General features: G+C 39.1%; 1 protein-coding gene across 5 annotated transcripts in view; it reads right to left on the bottom strand.

Annotated features, from left to right (window-relative positions):
- The window catches only part of CYTIP (cytohesin 1 interacting protein), a 78,018-nt gene extending 61,470 nt beyond the window's left edge, over positions 1-16,548 (bottom strand). Inside the window, exons 1-4 of one of the 5 annotated variants that reach the window (XM_065927863.1) lie at positions 16,420-16,463; positions 15,396-15,442; positions 14,959-15,047; positions 14,806-14,863 (exon numbers count right to left, since the gene is read on the bottom strand). In XM_065927863.1, the coding sequence (XP_065783935.1) occupies positions 14,806-14,808 (3 nt within the window). In that variant the 5' untranslated portion in view covers positions 14,809-14,863; positions 14,959-15,047; positions 15,396-15,442; positions 16,420-16,463. Of the gene's footprint in view, positions 1-8,185; positions 8,283-14,805; positions 14,910-14,958; positions 15,048-15,395; positions 15,443-16,419 lie in introns of all 5 variants that reach the window. The other 4 variants (XM_065927860.1, XM_065927861.1, XM_065927862.1 and 1 more) reach the window with 4 other exon arrangements.
- Positions 16,549-20,904: the final 4,356 nt, after the last annotated feature.

Below are 20,904 nucleotides of genomic sequence, written 5' to 3' on the forward strand. Positions count from 1 at the left end.
TCCCCTCCATTTCATGTCTCTGCCTATAGCAATATTCTGAAAAAGTGGAAGGTCATGTTAAAATAACAATGGTCATTGATTCTCTTCCAAGTACTCTTCTATCATAAGCCTTTAGCACTCACGTTGCTTCAATAGGAAGGCTACTCATTATAAGATAAATAAGCTTTGATGATCTAATGTATAACATGATATGATAGTTGATAACACTGTATTGTATAATTGAAATTTGTACAAATATAGAATTTAAATGTTCTCACAAAAAAAAAAAAAAGGAAACTTGTGATATGATGGATAGGTTAACTAACTCAATGTGGGTGATCCTTTCATGATGTATACATACATTAAATCGTCATGCCGTACACTTTAAATATCTTATAGTTTTGTCAATTATACCTTAGTAAAGCTGGAGGTTAAAAAAAAAAAAAAAAGAAGTCTATTGAAGCAGACAGTACTTCCAAACAAGAAATAGAGCCCCACTAACCCATGACCTACAGCTAAATACATCTTCTATTCTTAGCTTTCCAGGTCATACCTCTTACTCCATCACTAGAAATGCCTCTTCAATGATCTGATTAGAATCAATTTGACACCTGCTCTAACTTCATCCCTTCAAAATAAGGTATTTCTATAGTTTTTAAAAATACATCCAAAGCTAAAGGACATACATGTTCATGTCCCCTTACCTAGCACAGAGAGTAAAAATTTAAATTTGTCTTTGTATTCTCCCTTATTTTAAGTGTTTTTACAATAAGTAAAAAATATTCTTATAAATAATGTTTTTTTACTGAAAAGGTTTTTATAGCATGCCAAAGCATCAATATATTTGCACATTACATAACAATTGCTGATATAAATAGTTTTAATCTGATAATCCAAGCACCTGTTGTCTTCCTGTCCCCGAGTGGAGTGGTTTCAACTAAAATACTTCACATCATTTTTTATGACCAAGAATTAACAGGGCCAAGCCCATAACAACCAGATAAGCAGATAGTATGAACAAAAATAAAAAACAAAACAGAACAGAAAATCAGTGCCTAATAAAACCTTGCTCCAGGATGGATCTTCAGGCCTCCCCACTGACTGCTGACTCTAACAGTGTTTCTCCATCACTGGGGCCCACCGGCCCTCAAGAAGACCGTTTGTTTATCTTGTGTTTTGCAATGATGTTTATGTTCACCACCATCCGTCCCCCACCAAATTCATGGGCTTCCCAGGTGGTGGGAGCGGTAAAGAACTCACCTGCCAATGCAGGTTTGATTGCTGGGTCAGGAAGACCTCCTGAAGGAGGGCATGGCAACCCACTCCAGTATTCTTTCCTGGAGAATCTCATGGACAGAGAAACCTGGTGGGCTATGGTCCAGGGTCGCAAAAAGTCAGACACAACTGAAGCAACTTAGCCTGCACATACATGCCCCAAATTCATATATTGAAACCCTAATGCCCAACATGATGGTGTTTGGAGATGAGGCCTTTAGAAGGCAATTAGGTCTTAGGAGTGAAGCTCTAATGACAGGATTAGTGCCCTTATAAAAAAAAAGACAAGAGGGCTTGTCTGTCTGTGCTCTCTCCACCACATGAGGACACAGCAAAAAGGAAGTTGACTCTTGGCAGAATCTGACCATGCTAGCCCTGTGATCTTAGACTTCCCAGACTCCAGAAGTGTGAGAAATAAATATTTGTTGTTTAAACCATCCAGTCAATGGTGTTTTTATAGCAGCCTGAGATGAACATGCCTTGAAACCTGTGATAAATGTACAGTCCACAAAGTCTACCAGGCTATTTGGTCGTGTTGCTGCCAGCGTGTCTCATGGAAGGAAGCACTGCTAGGATGCACAGGCTTTAGGGATCAAGTAAATTGTGAATGCAGCTTAAGCACCATTTACTGTTAAGTATCATATATTATTTTAATGTGTTCCATAAACTGAGGATAATATTCAGTAAACCAAAGTTTCTTAAATTCTCTGAACCTCAGTAACCTCACCTGCAAAATGAAGATAATATATTTGTTTTTGCAGGGTTATTCTGAGAGATGAAAAAATGCCTAGGGCAGGGCTTGGAATATAGTAACTCAAAATTTTAAATGGCTTAATACTATGGAGAACAGTACTGAGATTCTTTAACAAAAAACTAAAAACAGAGCTACCATTTGATCCAGCAGTCTAACTACTGGGCATATTTAGGAGAAGATCATAATTCAAAAAGATACATACATTTCAATGCTCATTGCAGCATTATTTATGACAGCTAAGACATGGAAGCAACATAATTGTCCATCAACAGAGAAATGGATAAAGATGTGGTATATATAACACAATGGAATATTACCCAGCCATAAAAAAGAATGAAATAATGCCATTTGCAGCAACATGGATGAACCTAGAGATTATCATATTAAGTGAAGTAAGTCACACAGAGAAAGACAAATGTCATATAATACCACTCATATGTGGAATCTAAAAAAAATGAAACAGGTTTTTTGTTTACAAAACGGAAGTAGACTCACAGACAGAGGACACAGGCTTGTGGTTGCCAAAGGGGAAAGGTGAGGAAAGGGATGAATTGGGAGATTGAGATTGGTATATCCACACTACTATATGTAAACAGATGATCAACAAAGACCTATTGGAGAGCACGGGGAACTCTACTCAATACTCTGTAATAACTTATAATGGGAAAAGAGTCTGAAGATTAGATATATGAGGATGTATAACTAAATCACTTTACTGTACACCTAATACAACATTGTGAATCAATTATACTCCAATATAAAATGAAAATTTCGAAAAGTCTTAGTAGTAGTGTAAGAGGAGAAGGAAAAGTGGTAATGGTAGAAATAGTCACAGTAGCTGTTGCAATAGTCATAAGGTAGAAGCAGTCATAAAGTAGTAGTAATAACGTTAGTAAAGACACTGGAATGCTACTGAAAGAATGATGAGAAGGGAGAAGTTAAGACCCAGGACATCGTAGGCTAATCATGTTCAAAAGCCATCATGCCAGGCATAAGGACTGTAAGGTTAAAGAAATTTGAGTCAGTGAAGTCCGCTTCTAAGCAGAACAAGGAAGAATCTACAAAAAGCATCCTGGGAAAATGACTGCATCACTTCAACTTTGGCTACATAGATCTTCTCTAATGAGGCTATTCACAAGAAGGGTCCATTCTAAGAGGTCACTTGATTAGATTTGTACAAACCTCCGGGCAAGTTGGATCTGCAGTCAGACACCAGAAGAACCCTTCAATCCAGAAAGGCACATTCAGGATTTCTGTTCACAATATCACTGCTTATGTAATTTCTTTGTGACATGTATTAAATAGTACCGAGAAAGCACCCCAAAGTTTTAACAAACCATAGCACCACCAAAAACAAACAATGATTTCCACTTTCCATCTCTTGTCAGAGTCTGGCCAAGTGTGGTTTGGATGATTTGCTACTTTGTCATTCTGGTGCTTCTGGAGTCCCGGGGTATGCTTGGGTCACATGCTTCACGCACGTGTCTCCCATGAGGAGGGACTTGGAAGCATCAGACCCACACAGCCTCTCTCCTTCAGGTTTTAGCTTGCTTCTCCAGGACACTTTCCATGATCACCCTCTCCAATCACCCATCTGAGTGTCTGTCTTATGCACTGTGTTCTGTCACAGCCTGTGGGATTTTTCTTAACACATCATCCTGTAACCAGCTATCTCTTTTCTATAAATTCTGATAGATTTAAGCTCTCTTGAGGCAAGGTCACTTTCCTTTTCTTCACTTGTATCTCTGTCACACAGCTAAGTGCCTGGCAATGGTTGGTGCTCTCTCTATACTTGCTAAAAGAATGATTGACTGTGAAGCAACGGTGGAAGGGTTTACATCAGAAGTTAAGAGCAACAAGAATTCCAAGAAGGAACTTATCTGACATGGAGTACAACTGCAGGCTGATACAGCTGAACACTTCTAAAGAAACTTGGTGACTCCAGATGCATTTGAGCCTACCTATAGGCATTCCAACTTAAAATTTACAATTCTGGTTGTGACTTTTATATTTACAAAGCAGCAGCCAAAGTCAATAGCTGTCCTACCAGTAGGTGCATACCCACTGAAAGGTGAACTGGCTCAAGTGATGAAATGTTCCTGTAAATAGGCACAATACCACTTGCATTTAAAAAATTGGCATTTGGGGTACAGTATTTGGTGACAGGCAAAACTGCCTTCAGAGAGAAAGAGGAGATGGGAAATGAAAGAAAGGGAGCGCTGAGGAGTATGAATTCACAGGCATCGCCTTGGCTCAACAGAGCAAAGCATCAAAACAACGCATATGCTAGAATGATTAATGCCATGGGATTCAGTGGCATCACCCTTTGGAGATCCAACAACCAGAATGTCACATCCTGAACTGATGAAGGACCCTGTGGAATCTTACTGAGTCTGAGGGGAAGGAAAATGCTCCTCTCTACATAAAAGAGTTCAGCAATGACTCAATGGAAAAATACAGCTTTAAGTATACTTTATTCAAGATCTTCCGACATGAATAGTTACGTTCATAGTTTAACTAAAAACCATTGATATCTTCTGAAAGGGAATTAAGAAAAATAGCATTCTTTTCTGCCATGCCCACCTAAGTGGCCACTCACTGTTGGAACATGGGATTAGGTGGTGGTGGGCAGGCTAGTGCAAGGGAAGATGGGATGAGACGCCCAGGGTAATCTGAGACAGAATCTGAAGCTATAGACTTGAGTGTGTGGATCAGGGGTCCAGTATGCTGAGAGCAAGCACATAAGGGCCTGTCTCTGGAAGGGTTTGATTATAGTTAAGAGGTCCAGTTGAGAACTAAAAATTCAGGGAAATAAATTCTACTGGCTATGGAACCAAGCCTACAGTCAGGAGATTAGCACATCCAACTTCAGGGAAGAAAAGCGTTTGAAGAAAATAAGACTTCATACACTTCCAAGACAGACAAGGCTAATTGAAGTGAAGGTAGGAAAAACTGGAAACTTCTTATGTTTTTAAACTATAGAGAAGTTAAAGTAACAGATAATAGACAAATTATGTCTACATTTGCTGCTGCTTCCTAACCTCTCAAAATTTATAATATAGCAAAGAATTGGAAAGCATGTTCATGGACTGAAACAAAATATAGAGAAAATGCTAGAGACTGAATTCCCAACATTCATTTCTTCGAAAACACCTTAAGCAGACATTTTAAGGGTAACTGAAAATCTATTTGGCATCTCTAAAAACAAGAGTTTGGACAGAAAACTGGTTTGTTTTAGGAAAACACTTTCATCAGCATATCCCAAGGGATAGGTTGGCTTCCCAATGGCTGAGTGAGAGGCCCAGGTCAGTCCTTGCAGTTGCTCTGTTGATTCCAATGCTCTAAAAGTGTTAGCCAAAAGCATTAATTGTTCCAGTATCTTTATTTGTTCTACACTCCATTCCAGCTCTACCACAGTCTCAGATTTGAGATCATATTTATGTGCCTTTCACCATTTTCAATGATCTACCCATTTTTCTTTGTCTCTGTATTGCACCCTGTATTTCTTTCTCTTTCTTATTTAAAATAATTTTCCCCATTATTATGTCTGTTTTAGGCAGTCTGTAAAACATAAAAATCCGTTCCACCACCAATTATCACTGTGAACATTTGTCATGACTTTTCTAGTCCTTTTTATTGTTATTAATTTTAACTAGATGAAACAGTTATGCATAAATAATTATATATATCCTCTTTTACTACACTTAGAGTGCAATCTAATAACTGTTTTCTTTCCTCACTAAGAACTACTCACCACATAATCTTAATTTTGGTGTGATGGTTCATCCTATGCCTATACCACTACAACTGCTGCTGCTGCTGCTAAGTCGTTTCAGTCGTGTCTGACTCTGTGCGACCCCACAGATGGCAGCCCACCAGGCTCCTCCATCCCTGGGATTTTCCAGGCAAGAATAGTGGAGTGGGTTGCCATTTCCTTCTCCAGTTATTACCAATTAATTCAATTTTATTTAACATTGTTTCTAATAATTCACTATTAGAAATAATGATTGCTATAAAAATGTGAACATAACTCTTTGTCCACACAGTCATTTTTGTAGAACAAAATCCTCATATGAGAAAATACTAGTTTGAAAAATATGGCTGGTTTTAAGGCTCTTGATGGTGGTAGTGGTTTAGTTGCTAAGTCGTGTCCGACTCTTGCTACCGCATGGACTATAGCCCGCCAGGCGCCTCTGTCCATGGGATTTCCAGTCAAGAATACTGGAGTGGATTGCCTTTTACTTCTCCAGGGCGTCTTCCCTACCCAAGAATCGAACCCAGGTCTCCAGGACTGCAGGCAAATTCTTTACCGACTGAGCTATGAGGGAAGCCCAGTCTCTTAATGGATATTGCTAAATTAAAGGCAGAAAGCTTGCACATTAAATCGTTCATCCCTCCTGCAGAATTCCTGACAAACTTATTATCAGTTAAAAATCTTTGCTAAAAGTTGCTCTGTGAAAACTATCAAATTTTTGTTTTAATTTGAATTTTTGAAAATTTGCCCTTCATTTAATACAAGAGAAGGTTGCTGCTGCTGCTGCTAAGTCACTTCAGTCGTGTCCGACTCTGTGCGACCCCATAGATGGCAGCCCACCAGGCTCCTCCATCCCTGGGATTCTCCAGGCAAGAACACTGGAGTGGGTTGCCATTTCCTTCTCCAATGCACGAAAGTGAAAAGTGAAAATGACTCTTCGCGACCCGATGGACTGCAGCCTACCAGGCTCCTCCGTCCATGGGATTTTCCAGACAAGAGTACTGGAGTGGGGTGCCAACGCCTTCTCCGAAGAGAAGGTTAGGATTTTTCACATTTTATTAATCATTCTGTTTCCTCTTTTGTGATTTGCTTATAGATATGTATGAAAAAATCACAATTTCCTTACCGTGTTAATAGCTGTTTATTTTTTCATTTGGCTTATAACATACAGAAAATTCTTCTAATTTTTTTATTCATCAATCATTTCCTCTGTCATTTCCTTAATTGCTTTTAAGTTTAGAAATTTTTCCATCTAATGATCAGATACTCAAATATATTTCTTCCAAATTATTTTGGTGTAACTATTTACACTTAGCTTTTTAATCTATTTGGAATAAAATCGGTATTTTTATGGGGTTCACTAAACTGAATTTTTTTAATCTAAATACTCTGTTCCCCCAAAATAGCATTTTAAATTACCCATCCCTTGTCTCACTGATTTATGGTACTTAATTTATCCTATTAAACTTTTCTGTTATTCTATCCTATTTATTTTTATTAAATTAAAAGCTCTGATCTTTAGCTAGTACTGGTTATTGTTCTCAGATTTCAACTCTACCCCTTACTAGTTATCTAGCAGTAGACTGGTTATGGCCTCTATGACTCAGTTTCCTTACCTGTAAAATAGGCATATCAGTATTACTCCCATCATGACACTGTTATGAAGAGAACATTGATTAATAAAATAAAGAACTTAGAACAATGTTTGGCACATAGAAGGCACCGCAGTGTTGGCTATTACTGTTGTCCTTCTGTGTTAGCAAGGCAAATCTTTCTTGCAACCCTGATCTTTCAAAATTTTCATACCACCTTTATCTGTTTCTTTTTTTAAATAACCTTTATTTTCAAATGAAAATAGATTTCTTTTAATTTTCTGATAATAAAAAATGTATGTCCAGTATAATAACATTTTTCAGAAATTGCATAAATATAATTTTAAATCACTTAACACCAACCACCCAAAATACATGTTCTTAATACTTAACTAGGAAATTTTCAAATATTGACTCTTTATTAGTTGGGTATAACCTCTTATTTTGATAGAAGGTTGTTTGAGAGACCAAGGCACACAAAGAATGGGCATCTACAGCTAAATGTGAAAGAGTAACGTAATAAGCAAATGCAAGTTTTGCCCAAGGGGCTATATTTCTCAGAACCATCCTACATTGAATTTACCAGCTTCGACTTTGTCTTTCTCTGCATCTTTTAACCTGGTTTAAAGACCAACAAAAATTGTGAACATAAAAGAATGTTCTAGGAAAACAGATCCCAGCTTTTGGGGAGTCTTTGGTTTTTCCAGGTAATAATGAGTCACTGTAGACTTACATCATTAAGAACAGCAACTCTGGTGCAGAGTTTTCTGTGGCCTTGAGCTGACTGTACTATCAAAGAGAAGGCTTCCAGGAAGAGGTGTCTCTACTTACCCACCTGTGCTGCTGCCCAGTCATCTCAGGATCAGTATCAATGATTATAAAATACAGAGGAGGCAGAAGACTGTGACTATCATTTAGTAGCCATTCACTGTCAAAGGGGAGTCATTAACAAAACATCATTCGGTGCCATACAAAAGTGGAAAATCTATTATCTATTTAGAAAGCAGATTTCTCTATTTTGGCTGCTTATAATAATGTAATAATATTTCAATATAAATTAATTTTAAGTAGACTATCTTTTAGAGTAGTTTTAGGATCACAGCAAAATGGAATAGAAAGTACAGAGTTCTCATATGCCCCTTGTCCTCATACACACACAGCCACCCCCACCATCAACATTTCCACTCCAGGGGATTTGTTACCACTAATGAACCTACACTAATATATTATTATCACCCATAGTCCAGAGTTCATATTAGGGTTCACTTTGTGGTTGTACATTCTGTGTGTTTGGGTAAGTATATAATGACATGTATCCACCATATTAGTATCATACAGACAAATCTCACTGCTCTAAAATCCTTTGTTCTCCACTGGTTCATCTCTCTGTTAACCCACTCCCTAGCAATCAGTGGTCTTTTCACTGTCTCCAAGTTTTGCCTTTTCCTAGATATCATATAGATGAACTTTGGAATCAAACATTTTGTAGCCTTTTCAGGTAGCCTTCTTTCACTTAGTACTATGCATTTAAGATTCTTCCATGTTCTTTCATGACTTGATAGCTAGCTCATTTTTTAGTACTGAATAATATTCCATGGTCTGGACATACACAGTTTATTTACCTACTAAAGAACATTTTGGTTGCTTTCTAGTTTGGGCAATTATGAATAAAGCTACTTAAACATTCATGTGCATGTAATAACGTGGATGTAATTTTTCAGCTCATTTGGGTAAATACTAAGGAGTGCAGTTGCTGGATTCTATGGTAAGTACATGTTCAGTTTTACAAGAAACTATCAAACTATCTTCCAAAGTGACTGTATCATTTCTAACTCCCATTAGCAATTAATAAGAGTTCCTGTTGCTCCCCATCTTGACTAGCGTTTAGTGTTGTCAGTATTTTATATTTTCACTATCCAAATAGGTGTGTACTGGTATCTTATTGTCATTTCAGTTTGCAATTCTGTAATGAGATGATGCTAGGCATCTTTATAAATGTTTATCTGCTATCTGTATATCTTCTTTGAAGAAGTGTCCATTTTGGATCTTTTGTACATTCATTAATCAGCTTGGTTTTTTTATCGTTGAGTTTCAAGTTTCTTTGTATATTTTGTATCGCTGTCTTTTATCAGATATGTCTTTAATAAGTATTTTCTCCCAATATATCTGGCCATTTCATTTTCTTGACAATATCTTTCACAGGTGAGTTATATAATTTATATCAATTAATTTTTGCCTCCCAAGAGTGCACAATGTAACAGGCTATGGACGGCAAGTTTTCCTCCTACCCCAGATGTGACCTGTAGAGCCCCAATAGTGAGATAAAGAAGATGGATAACTAACGACTGAAGCCACCATCTCCTTCAAGGCTCACTAAAGTGAAAGTGAAAGTCGCTTAGTCATGTCTGGCTCTTTCTGACCTCATGGACTATACAGTCCATGGAATTCTCCAGGCTAGAATACTGGAGTGGGTAGCCATTCCCTCTCCAGGGGATCTTCCCAACCCAGGGATCGAATCCAGGTCCCCTGCATTGCAGGTGGATTCTTTACCAGCTGAGCCACCAGGGAAGCCCAAGAATACTGGAGTGGGTAGCCTATCCCTTCCCCAATGGATCTTCCCATCCCAGGAATCAAACTGGTGTCTCCTGCACTAAGGCACAGGTGAAACACTCTGATGCTCTCCTCTGTCATTCATACTGTGCCCTCGCCTTCTCCGGTTGGGTCTAAAAGGAAGACTGAATGGAAAAGAGATGCAGAAAAATTGTCAAAGCTGTGAGGCAGCCTTGGTAAGGGTGGGAAGGGAGTGATGTTGCCAGTTTTTCATCTACACCTCTCACCACTGAACAAGTGTAGCAGCTGCCAAGAGAGCCACTCTTAAAACCAGAGAGGAGTGCCTACAGTAAGGGGATGCTGCCGTTTCATTTCTAGCTTTGACATCTGTATAGGTGGTGGCCTTGCTAATCCATACCCTGCCCTGTACCTATTTAAACAGAAGGAAAAATCGAGATGTAGAGAAGAGAGAAGGCACAGTCCTGGAGCATGTGGCCACAGGCCAAGTGAACTCAGGAGAAGGAGCCAGGTTTGTGTTCTCTTACCATGTTCCATGTGTGAGGGTTGGCTGCTGAAGGAGCAGACCTCAGTAGCAGGAGGCTGAGTGGCTTACAGGCCTTCCTGTGGCAGGGTTTCCTGTATCACTGACTGTCCACTGAAAACCCTCCTATGGATGCCTACCAGCCAGATGAGCTGGGCAGTGCACATTAATCCGAAAAAGAGCCCAAAGCTTACACAGAAGAACTACAGGTACACTACTAAATGTGAAAGACTTGTCCTCTTTTCTTCTCCTTCCTCCCTGCCCCAGGTATCATGAAACTGTAGTAGCCTAGAAATGTGAGAGCGGATGGTATCCCAGAGACATAACCCAGCCCTGTCCTTCTGATCACCAAACCTTACTTCGGTCCTGTGATATGGGAGGGCACCATTTTCAATTGGATGAGATTGAGTTTTTACAGCACAGAATTGGTTTTGTTTTTGTTTTACAGAAAAAGAAAACTGACCAAGCCATCATGGTATCTGCTCAAAGAAAAGGGAGATTTGACAAAGCTTAAGTAATTAGAGAAGAAAAAAATTGTTACTTTCATGCATATGCCCTAGGCCAGTTCAGATGTCTCAGTGAACTCATTACTCAAAGTAAACAAAATAGTATAATATTACCCTTAAGAACAGAAGTGCTCCATTAAAATGATCATAAGTGGAAAGTGAAAGAATAGGACACTAATATACTTTACATTATATTTATGAATAATAATTAGGAAACAAAGAAAAACTGTATGGGATTATTATGAATGCAGTTGTACAGCAGATTAAGGTATATTAGTAGCATCCAGGTGGTGCTGGTGGTAAAGAACCTGGCTGCCAATGCAGAAGATTTAAGAGATTCGTGTTCAATCCCTAGGTTGGGAAGATCCCCTGGAGAAAGGCAAAGCAATCCACTCCAGTGTTCTTGCCTGGAGAATCCCATGGACAGAGGAGCCTGGTGGGCTACAGTCCATGAGATCGCAAAAGAGTCGGACACAGCTGAAGCAACTTGGCACAATGGCACAAAGGGAGTAGGAACATGGGTTTTGGAATTAGGAAGACCTAGGTTCAAATCCTGACTGAGCTGCTTGCTGTCTCTGTGACCTCTCATAATCCTCCTGGAAAATGGCCACAAGGTTAACCTTGTTAGCTTAACTAGGTTAACATAAGGATGAAAGATGAAATGTGATGACTGGAGTGGGTAGCCTTTCCCTTCTCCAGGGCATTTTCCTAACCCAGGGGTCAAGTCCAGGTCTCTCACATTGCATGTGGATTCTTTACCAGCTAAGCCACGAGGGAAGCCCATAATACCTGTCAGTAGATAAGTATTCAAAAAAAATAATGACTTCTGTTATCACTATTTCCTTCACAATTTATCATTACTATCAATTTCACAGTTGTTTATTCAGAGAACTAACAGGATTTGTTGAAAACATATTTAAGTTGAAATTTGAATTTGTGGGGGGGAAACACTAAAAATTTCATGCTGCTGCTGCTAAGTCGCTTCAGTCGTGTCCGATTCTGTGCGACCCCACAGACAGCAACCTACCAGGTTCCTCCGTCCCTGGGATTCTCCAGGCAAGAATACTGGAGCGGGTTGCCATTTCCTTCTCCAATGCATGCATGCATGCATGCTAAGTCGCTGCAGTCGTGTCCAACTCTGTGCGACCCTATGGACAGCAGCCCACTAGACCCCTCCATCCACAGGATTCTCTAAGCAAGAATACTGGAGTGGGTTGCCAAAAAATTTCATAGTTCAGGGTAAACAAAATTCCTGAAAATAGCTCTCATCTGGCGATAACTTAGGTACTGTAGTTAGGGACTACTTTCCAGATGAGAGAAATATAAAATGAAATGTTTAAAGTGTTGGGATTTGGCCCACCATCTATGCCTTATCACCATGTATCAGGCCTAGAAGGACATTTAGAGAGGAGAGTAAGGCCCAAAGAAGTGAAATGCCTTGCCTGCAGATACTTTGAGCCTACCTAACCCCTTCCTGTTCATATCATACCTCATCTATTAACTTGTTGGCTGGTTCAGCCACAGCTTACCTTCAAGTGCTGATAAATGTCATCTTTGTCTTTTAAGAAAGGCACCTAACTGGGACTTCCCTAGTGGTCCAGTGGCCAAGTCTCCATGCTCCTAATTCATGGGGCCAGGGTTCAATCCCTGGTCAGGGAACTGGATCCCACATACTGCAACTAAGAGTTCTCATGCCGCAACTAAGACCTGGTATAGCCAAGGAAATAATTTTTTTTTTTTTTAAAAAAAGGCACCTAACTAAGGAATCAGTCCCATTTCCTCTTCTCTTCATGTGTCACCTTGGGAGAGAACCTGGCAGCAGCCTTCTGCAAGCCAGCCAGCCAGTTCAGTACAACCTGACATCACACTGAATTACCAGAAAACGATTTCATTTAATGACAGTCTATTTGATTTGTGGTTCCTGTTTCCTTCCTCCTTTTGACTGTTTCTCTCTTCATTCATTATTCCTTTGATGTAGGGTGGGTGGCAGAGATGAACAAATCACTGAATTTGATGCATTTCACTTTGTTCCTTTTTAGACGTTCTTATAATGGTTTTTCCAAGGAAAATCCATTAAACTATTGACTTAAATACTATTTGGGGATCAATTATAATTCCAATTAACTGTACCATCTGTGTTGTTCATTACTATTCTCAAGAAACATTCACAATGGTGAGAAATTGTGTCTCCCAAGCTCCTGTTTATTCATCTTCCGGTCTAGGATCTATCTTCAGATGCTGCCCCTGGACCCCCAGGATCCAGGAACTAGCCTCCTGGTTGATCCTGCCTTGTATCTGCTGCAAACTATTTTCCTGGCTTCAGAGGAATTATCATTGACATTTCTTTCTCTCCCCACCACAAGAGGAAATGTTTACTAGTTGCTTTACTATATGCCAGTCACTCTGCTAGGTGCTCTGTATTATTTCTTTAAATCCATGAGGTAGACAACAAGGCTCTCCTCTTTCAAAAAAGAAGAATATGAATTTCAGAAGGAAAAGCACTTTGCGAAAAAGCCACAAGGGTATTCGAACCCAGGTCTGGGTGCCACAGGCACTGCTTCCTCATCCAGGCTGCTCAGTCCCTCTCAGCACCAGGTAGCTGGTGGCTTCCGAACCAACAGTCCTCTGATGAGATCAACAAGCTATAGAAACTCTATACATTCTTTCTCAAGAGTGATGTCCTCAAACACCTGCCTCTTTTACAAAGTAAAGATTCCCAGGGATACATATTCCCACCCCAAACCGTTGACTTCCTGAATCAGAATCACTAGAATTAACAACGACAATCGCTAGAAGTTCCAGAACTAGTCCTAGAACGCTTTGCATCCTAAAAGTTTGAGATCCACTGCTCTGTCTTTCTTTCTTGACACCAAAGCTGTCCTTTAATAAAGTTTTCTTGGAGACGATCTCCTGACCGCTGGTGGTTGAACCAAAAGTGTGATTGCCTTGATGAGCATGTGAGGGAACAATGTGATCTGCTCCCAGCTCACCTTCTGGCTGCAACTTTTTGAGAAAGTTCCAACTGCCTCTGGCTGAGCTCTGATTACCTTATTCAGGCCTGTCTCACAGAAAGTACATAAAGCACCTAATTTGGTGATCTTTTTTTGTAGCAGCTACAAAAAGAAATATCATTTTTGATCAGTACGTTTTTTTGATTGTCTATTCTTTGCAGATTGTACAGAGCTAAGAACAGAGTCCCTGTCCTCAGAAAGGCTAATGTGGATATAGGTAAGAAAATAATGTCTTCTCTACCTTTATTCTTACACACACACACACGGTAAATTTCCATTAGCTGCCTTATCCTGTCTTCGTCATTAGAATATCATATTTGAGCTCTAGTGCTCAGTCCATTTAAACTTGGCTTCCCACCAATTTCCTCTTTCCTTTTCTATTAACAAGAACCTTCAACTTTCTAAATCAGCCTATTTTATTGGTATTTTTCCTTTCTTGCAGTAACATCACACTCCTGTTTTTACTGGACCTTTCTAACTGTCGCCCAAAATTGTCTGGATGTCACAAATTTAACATTTGCCTTGAAGAAGACATCCCTATGATCAAATCTACTTACCATATGCTATCAGAGAAAGTAGAAGAGACATAGGTACAAGAATATCAACCAAAAAGAGACCTAGTAAACAAGTAGAAGCTGAAAATATTTAGGAGCTAAACCAGAAAGAACCAAGCAGCTTATTCATTAAACACTTTGAATAAAGAATTCCCAACAATAATTCCTTCCATATTTTATTTATCTTATTATAAAACACTTCACTAGAATTTGTTCACTTCCTCCTCTCCCCCACATCAAAGATGAGAACATAATGAGAGTCAAGCACATATTTCAAAGTTGAACTTACCATGGAAGTTTAGCTGGTAAATCTCAGCCAGAGATCCCTCCTGGTTGCCACACCAGAGCTGTAAGAGGTATAATCTGGTCTGCTCTAAATGAATTTACAACCCCCTGCAATGCAACAAGACACTGACATTCCAAAAAGGAAATTCTATCTCACCCTAATTCATGCTGCCCTTCTCCTTCTTCCTGAAGGGGGTTCCAATCTATTTATTTCAGGGCATGGGCAAACTGTTTAGTATCAAATACCTCAGAAAAAGAAACAACAAAAATTCAGTAAATGCCTATTGATCCTTGAGCCCTGTGCAAGTGGGAAATCAAGGCTCTTCATTCTATACTGAATTAAGTGGAGAAAGAAACAGTTTCTTATCTGAAGTCACACCCATCTAAATGTTTCACATGTGGATTTTATGGGGACACTAAGTTTTCAGAGTTTCAAATGTTACTTACTATAAACTAACTCCAAATTTTATTCTCCTTGCTTTTGTTTTCAGATTAATGAGTTCAGTTTAATTGGAAGGAACTTCCATAATTTATTTCAAACAAAATTTAAGACCTTTGGTTTACTCCATGCTGTTCAACTAAAGTCAGACTTACCTGAGTTTTCCCTTTAAAGCAAAGCAGACACCATTCATGTGGTCTGTCTTTTCAACAGAAAACCATGTTAGTTTTTTATCCACATAACATTCATTTCCAATCCCTAGAAACAATTTCTAGAGAGAGCAAATTTGCCACACATACAGCAAGTAGTATATAAATATGCATCATGAAAAATTTTCCACACACAGAGAAAACATCATGATTTGGTTTGGAAAACAAGTCATTTTATAAGTTGTGGAAAATAAGATCTGTTCCTGTCTTTAGGCAAGATCTGCCACTGATAGTCATTTTAGTTATTCTGTGCTTGTAACCAGCTTTCCCTGAATTACCTTGAGATATTCATGGTGTGTGATCAATTGCAAGCTAATATATTGTAACCTCAAAAAGAAAAAAACTCTTTTTCTTGAATTTGCTCATAAAGGACTGCTCTTTTTAATAGAGAACAGTTTTGTTTCCCAAATCACATTTGACCTGTTTAATTATTGAGTTTCTATATATCAAGACAATTTTTATAGCAATAAACACCTCGGAAGACATTGCAGCCTATGATTATCTATTGTGAGATAGAATCTCTTCTTTTCATCATCAAATATTAAAAAAAAAAAAAAAAAAAAAAAAACAAAAACTTGTAGGGAAAGTAATCATTAAAGTTGAAGTTTCTACCCATGTAAAAGAAACACATCTTGTCTTATGAGTTCCTTATAAAACTACAGTATTTTCTACCAGTTACTAGATAAGGTTTTGTATTGTGTGTCTAAAATTACACACACTTTAGAAATCAGCTGCTTCGGTGTGTGCTCCCAAATGCCTCTATGACACCCTCTATCTCCCTTCAGGATCTAAGTCAATGTATCCTCACAGATCAACCTGCCTGTCCCAATAGTTTCTTCCATGGCTGACGAAGAATCTGCATCCTTCTATACACCAGTTGCTCTAAGTGTTATTAGGATCAGCCCAAATTCCATTTTACCAGCGTCTCTGGCAAAGTCTTAAATCTTTCTGGGGTTTGCTCTGCCCCTACCTGTGCGGCAGGGCTGGAGGTGGCAGGAGGACCGCCGTGAGAGCGGTGTGGCCGCCTTCGGGAGATTCTGGCCCGGCACAGAGCTGGGGGAAGGCAGAGCCGAAGGAAGAAGAGGGGGAGGAATTTGTGTGCCGCTGCAAACGTGAAAGGGTGCCAAAAAAAACACCATTCTTTTTCCCAAGAAGTTCAAAGAGCTTTGCAAACATTAACTCAGGAGCCCAAGTAGTCATGCAGAAATTATTAATCTATTATGCCGTTAAAGTAACCACTGCAAGCAAAGTCATGAGGAAAGGGAGTCTGTTCATTGTTTCACTAGACCTCAGATATTTATTGAGTACCTACTATGTGTGCGGCGCTGAAGGGAACAGAAACGAGGAAGACAGCCAAGATCTGTGCTCCTCCAGGCTCTTAACGCTAGTCCCCGGCCTTTGTTTGCCCAGTCAGGGTACAAAGCACCTGGTTACACTTCGTATTACACTTATTTACACTTTTATTTTTGCCTAAATTGTTTAATGGAATGTGCTCCATCCTTCAGAATGCCTGCTGCCGCTGCTGCTAAGTCGCTTCAGTCGTGTCCGACTCTGTGCGACCCCATAGACGGCAGCCCACCAGGCTCCCATCCCTGGGATTCTCCAGGCAAGAACACTGGAGTGGGTTGCCATTTCCTTCTCCAATGCATGAAAGTGAAAAGTGAAAGTGAAGCCCTCTCTGACTCTTTGCGACCCCATGGACTGCAGCCTACCAGGCTCCTCTGTCCATGGGATTTTCCAGGCAAGAGTACTGGAGTGGGTTGTCAGTTCCTTCTCCATCAGAATGCCTATAATGTGCTAAATGCTGAGGAAACACACACAAGGAAGATTACCTGTAAATCTCATTACGATGACCAGAGTTGGGGAGTATCAATTCAAAGTGTTAAGATGTTAAGATGTTAAGAAGCCATCAACAAAGCTTTATTGTGAGTAGTCCTGTCTCTTGCAATGTTTACGGAATTACTATAGGCAGACAAAAAGAGTTAAGATCAGTAATATTATTCCAAGCAGTTTATATAAGTAATTTGACTTTAAAACATGATTAATCAGATGAGCAAGCCTATTTGCTGAAGCGGAGAAGCTTTATCCATGGGTTTTTTCTGACCTCTTTTTTGTTTTATGTGACAAAACAGCAGGTCAGATATAGAAAGTGACTTGTGCTCTTTCTAAATATTTCTCCTTAGACAGCAGACTAGATATTTTAAGTTATATGGTTATCTATGACTAACTGGACCAAAGAGGCTCTTTTTTAAAAATGTGTGACTTTCTGATGAATCGAAAGGGATTTAAGCTGTTGTGTTTTAAAAATGCAAGATAACAATTCTAGTCTGTTCTGGAAGTCTCTAACCCAGTTTGGATGGAACTTAGAGATCATTGCAGTCCTTATTCAGCAACTTACACAAATGTTGAAAGTCAGAGGGAATTATCACACCACTTAAAACTCAACTTCCCTCCCTCATAAACTCTTCTCTGACTAAACAAAATATAACAGAGGATCGACTTCCCTGGTGGTTCAGTAGCTAAGACTCCACAATGCCAGTGCAGGGGGCCCAGGTTCAATCTCTGGTTGGGGAACTAGATCCCACATGCCACAACTAAGAGTTTACTTGCTGCAACTGAGCCCACAAGCCACAACTAACACCCAGAACAACCAAACAAATAAATAAATATTTTTAAAAAGAATGTAACAGAGAAATAAAATTGATCTGTTATTAAGTGTATTATTTGATACACATACCCCGTGAAATTCAAACTCGTCATCTTATTAACTAAGTAGCCTCTACACTGGGCCCCAAGCTACCAGTCCAGCCTCAGGTTCATCTCCCTATTATTCTCACTGCAGCATAAACATTCATAATTTTCACTATATCATACTTACCTGGAACACTGCCTTGAAGGCTGCTGCCCACTCCCTCCAATACATACGTAATGAGCTCTGCTCACCTAGAAAATTGTTCATTTTTTAAGATCCTATACTTCTAGTTGCTTCTTCCCCAATTTTCACACCACTAGCTTGTTATGTATCTATTTACATAAATATGTAACTAAAGCTTGCAAACTTCCTATATAGAGAGATTCCTTTGTATGTTCAACAACTAGTACTACAACTTTGTTGAAGCTGAATTTCCTACAAAACATCAATATAACACTTCCTGAAGCTGGTAAGGTGATGAATTAAACATGGGTTTACTCTGCACACGAAAGCACAAATGGGATGTCTAAAAACCCTTTATTACGCAAAGCTGCTAATAAAGAGAATAATATAAGTTAAATAAATTATTAAGTTAAAAAATATACTATTTTTATTAAAAAGCTACAATAATATCAACATCATTGCCATTCAGCTTTTTACCCTTTAAATGAACCAAGACCATATTCTACTCCAATTATAATAATTACACTGAAGAGAAAATAGTATGCTTATGGAATTGCTACAGAGGACAAGAAAGCTAACCACTGAAGCAGTGACAATACTAGCTGAAGCTATTTATTTCTGGTTTCAAATGAAACTGGACAAGAGAAGTGAGGGATAGGAAAAGCCCAGAAAAAAAGAGGAAAGAAGAAAAGGGAGGTTATATTGCTGTCAAAGATTATCCTTCAGATTCACTTTTGCCATTTTTCTCTTTGTGACAATGAGAAAAAAGGTGTTCTTATAGGTTGTACTGAGCATAGTGATAGTCAGTTGAAGATAAACACTGCTTAGTTAACAAGCTGTTTTGTCTCTAGAGTTTCTTATAAAAATTATTTACAGGATATCCTTTCTTTTCATTCTCTGCATTTGAAATATTGATGATTTGTTTTCTAGTTTTATGCAAATAAATTTCAGGAACTCAATAACTGAACAATGTGGATTTGTGCATTAATGTGAACTCTTGTGTGGTCTGTCTTATGTAAAGTTAGTTGATAAAGCAGTGACAGGGTTTGAGAGAATTGATTCTAATTTTGAAATAAGTTCTAATTTGGACAAAATGTTATTAAACAACATTGCAGACTGCAGAGAAATCATTCATGAAAGGAAGAGTCAACTGAGGAAGCAATCTAACTGGTATCCTGTTTTAAGAAATTGCCACAGCCATCCAAGCTTCAGCAACCACCACCTGATCAGTCAACAGCCATCATCCTCAAGGCAAGACCTTCCTCCAGCCTTGCTGAAGGCTGAGACATGGTTAGCAGTTTTGTAGCATAATTTACAATTTAGGTATATACATTGGTTTTTTTAAGACATAATGCTATTGCACATTTACTAGACTACTGTATAGTGTCTAGTATTTTTATATGTACTGGAAAACCAAAAAGTTTATGTGACTCAGCTTATTGTGATACTTGCATTACTGCAGTGATTTGGATCCAAACCTACAATATTGCTGAGGTCAGCCTCCTCCATATCACTTTGGGGGTGTGTGTGTGTGTGTGTGTGTGTGTGTGTGTTATGTGTGTGCATATTCTGGTGTGAACCTGTGAATAGCATATATATTTAAGATGTCACACTTTCAGTGGACACAGTGAAGTGCTTTCTCCTTCCTTATTAGTTCATCTGATCCTCACAGGTGGGCAGTCTGACAGTACTCTCAAGGTTCTTCCATCATAAACCATGTGAATACTTCAAAAATTATTAGAGATGCAGCTTTGATTCTTTATATTTCTTTAAAAATGTTAATATTGTACCCCTGTTTACTGAGCAAGAAGTATGCATATGCTACACAAAGTTTTTTTTCCCCCTGATGATTGGAAGTCTTCTAAAAAGCCACATGTCATTCAGGGGCTGCATTCCTTGATTAATTATTCCCCATCAACATGCAAGCAAATATTTATTTTCAGATAAAACCCCGAACTCTCAACCTTCATTAATTCCTTAACAGGCAATGCAAATTCATTTTTCCTGCCAAATCCAGCAGAGGGCAGGATGCTCCCACCAACAGCCAGCTAGCTGGTGCCACCAGCCAAACCAGGGTAACTACTTGGTAGAGAGTGTTGTGATGTTAGAGCAATCATCATTTTCTCTCCTGAATCTGAGAACAGGTGTGGGCTTAAGCTGAGAATAGTGGCTGTGGTACATGGTCTGAGAAATGTCAGAAAAAGTATTACTTTGAAGTTTGCCCACATTTTGTTTGGAATTTGATCTTTAAGATACCTGGAAACCAGCCAATTCCAATTATCTTCCTGAAATATCTTGCTGAAGTAGGCTACATGAGAGAATTAATTTAAAAGGTGGCATGATAATTTCTGTTTCTGGGGTTAGGCTGTCTGAGGTCACAGGTGGGCCATTATACTCACATGCCCTGTCTCAGGTCACCATCTCAACCCGTTCTCACTCACCATCTCTCTGCTCTTCAGAACTTCTCATGGCTTCCCACTGCTTGGCCCCCTCTGCTTGTCCTCACTGCACAGTCCCCAGGGATAAGGGCTAATGACCTCCTGCTCACTAATTCACATCCTCTCTTTCTCCAGGCCTAAC

This window comes from Muntiacus reevesi, chromosome 3 (assembly GCF_963930625.1).
Source record: "Muntiacus reevesi chromosome 3, mMunRee1.1, whole genome shotgun sequence".
Classification (NCBI taxonomy): Eukaryota; Metazoa; Chordata; class Mammalia; order Artiodactyla; family Cervidae; genus Muntiacus; species Muntiacus reevesi.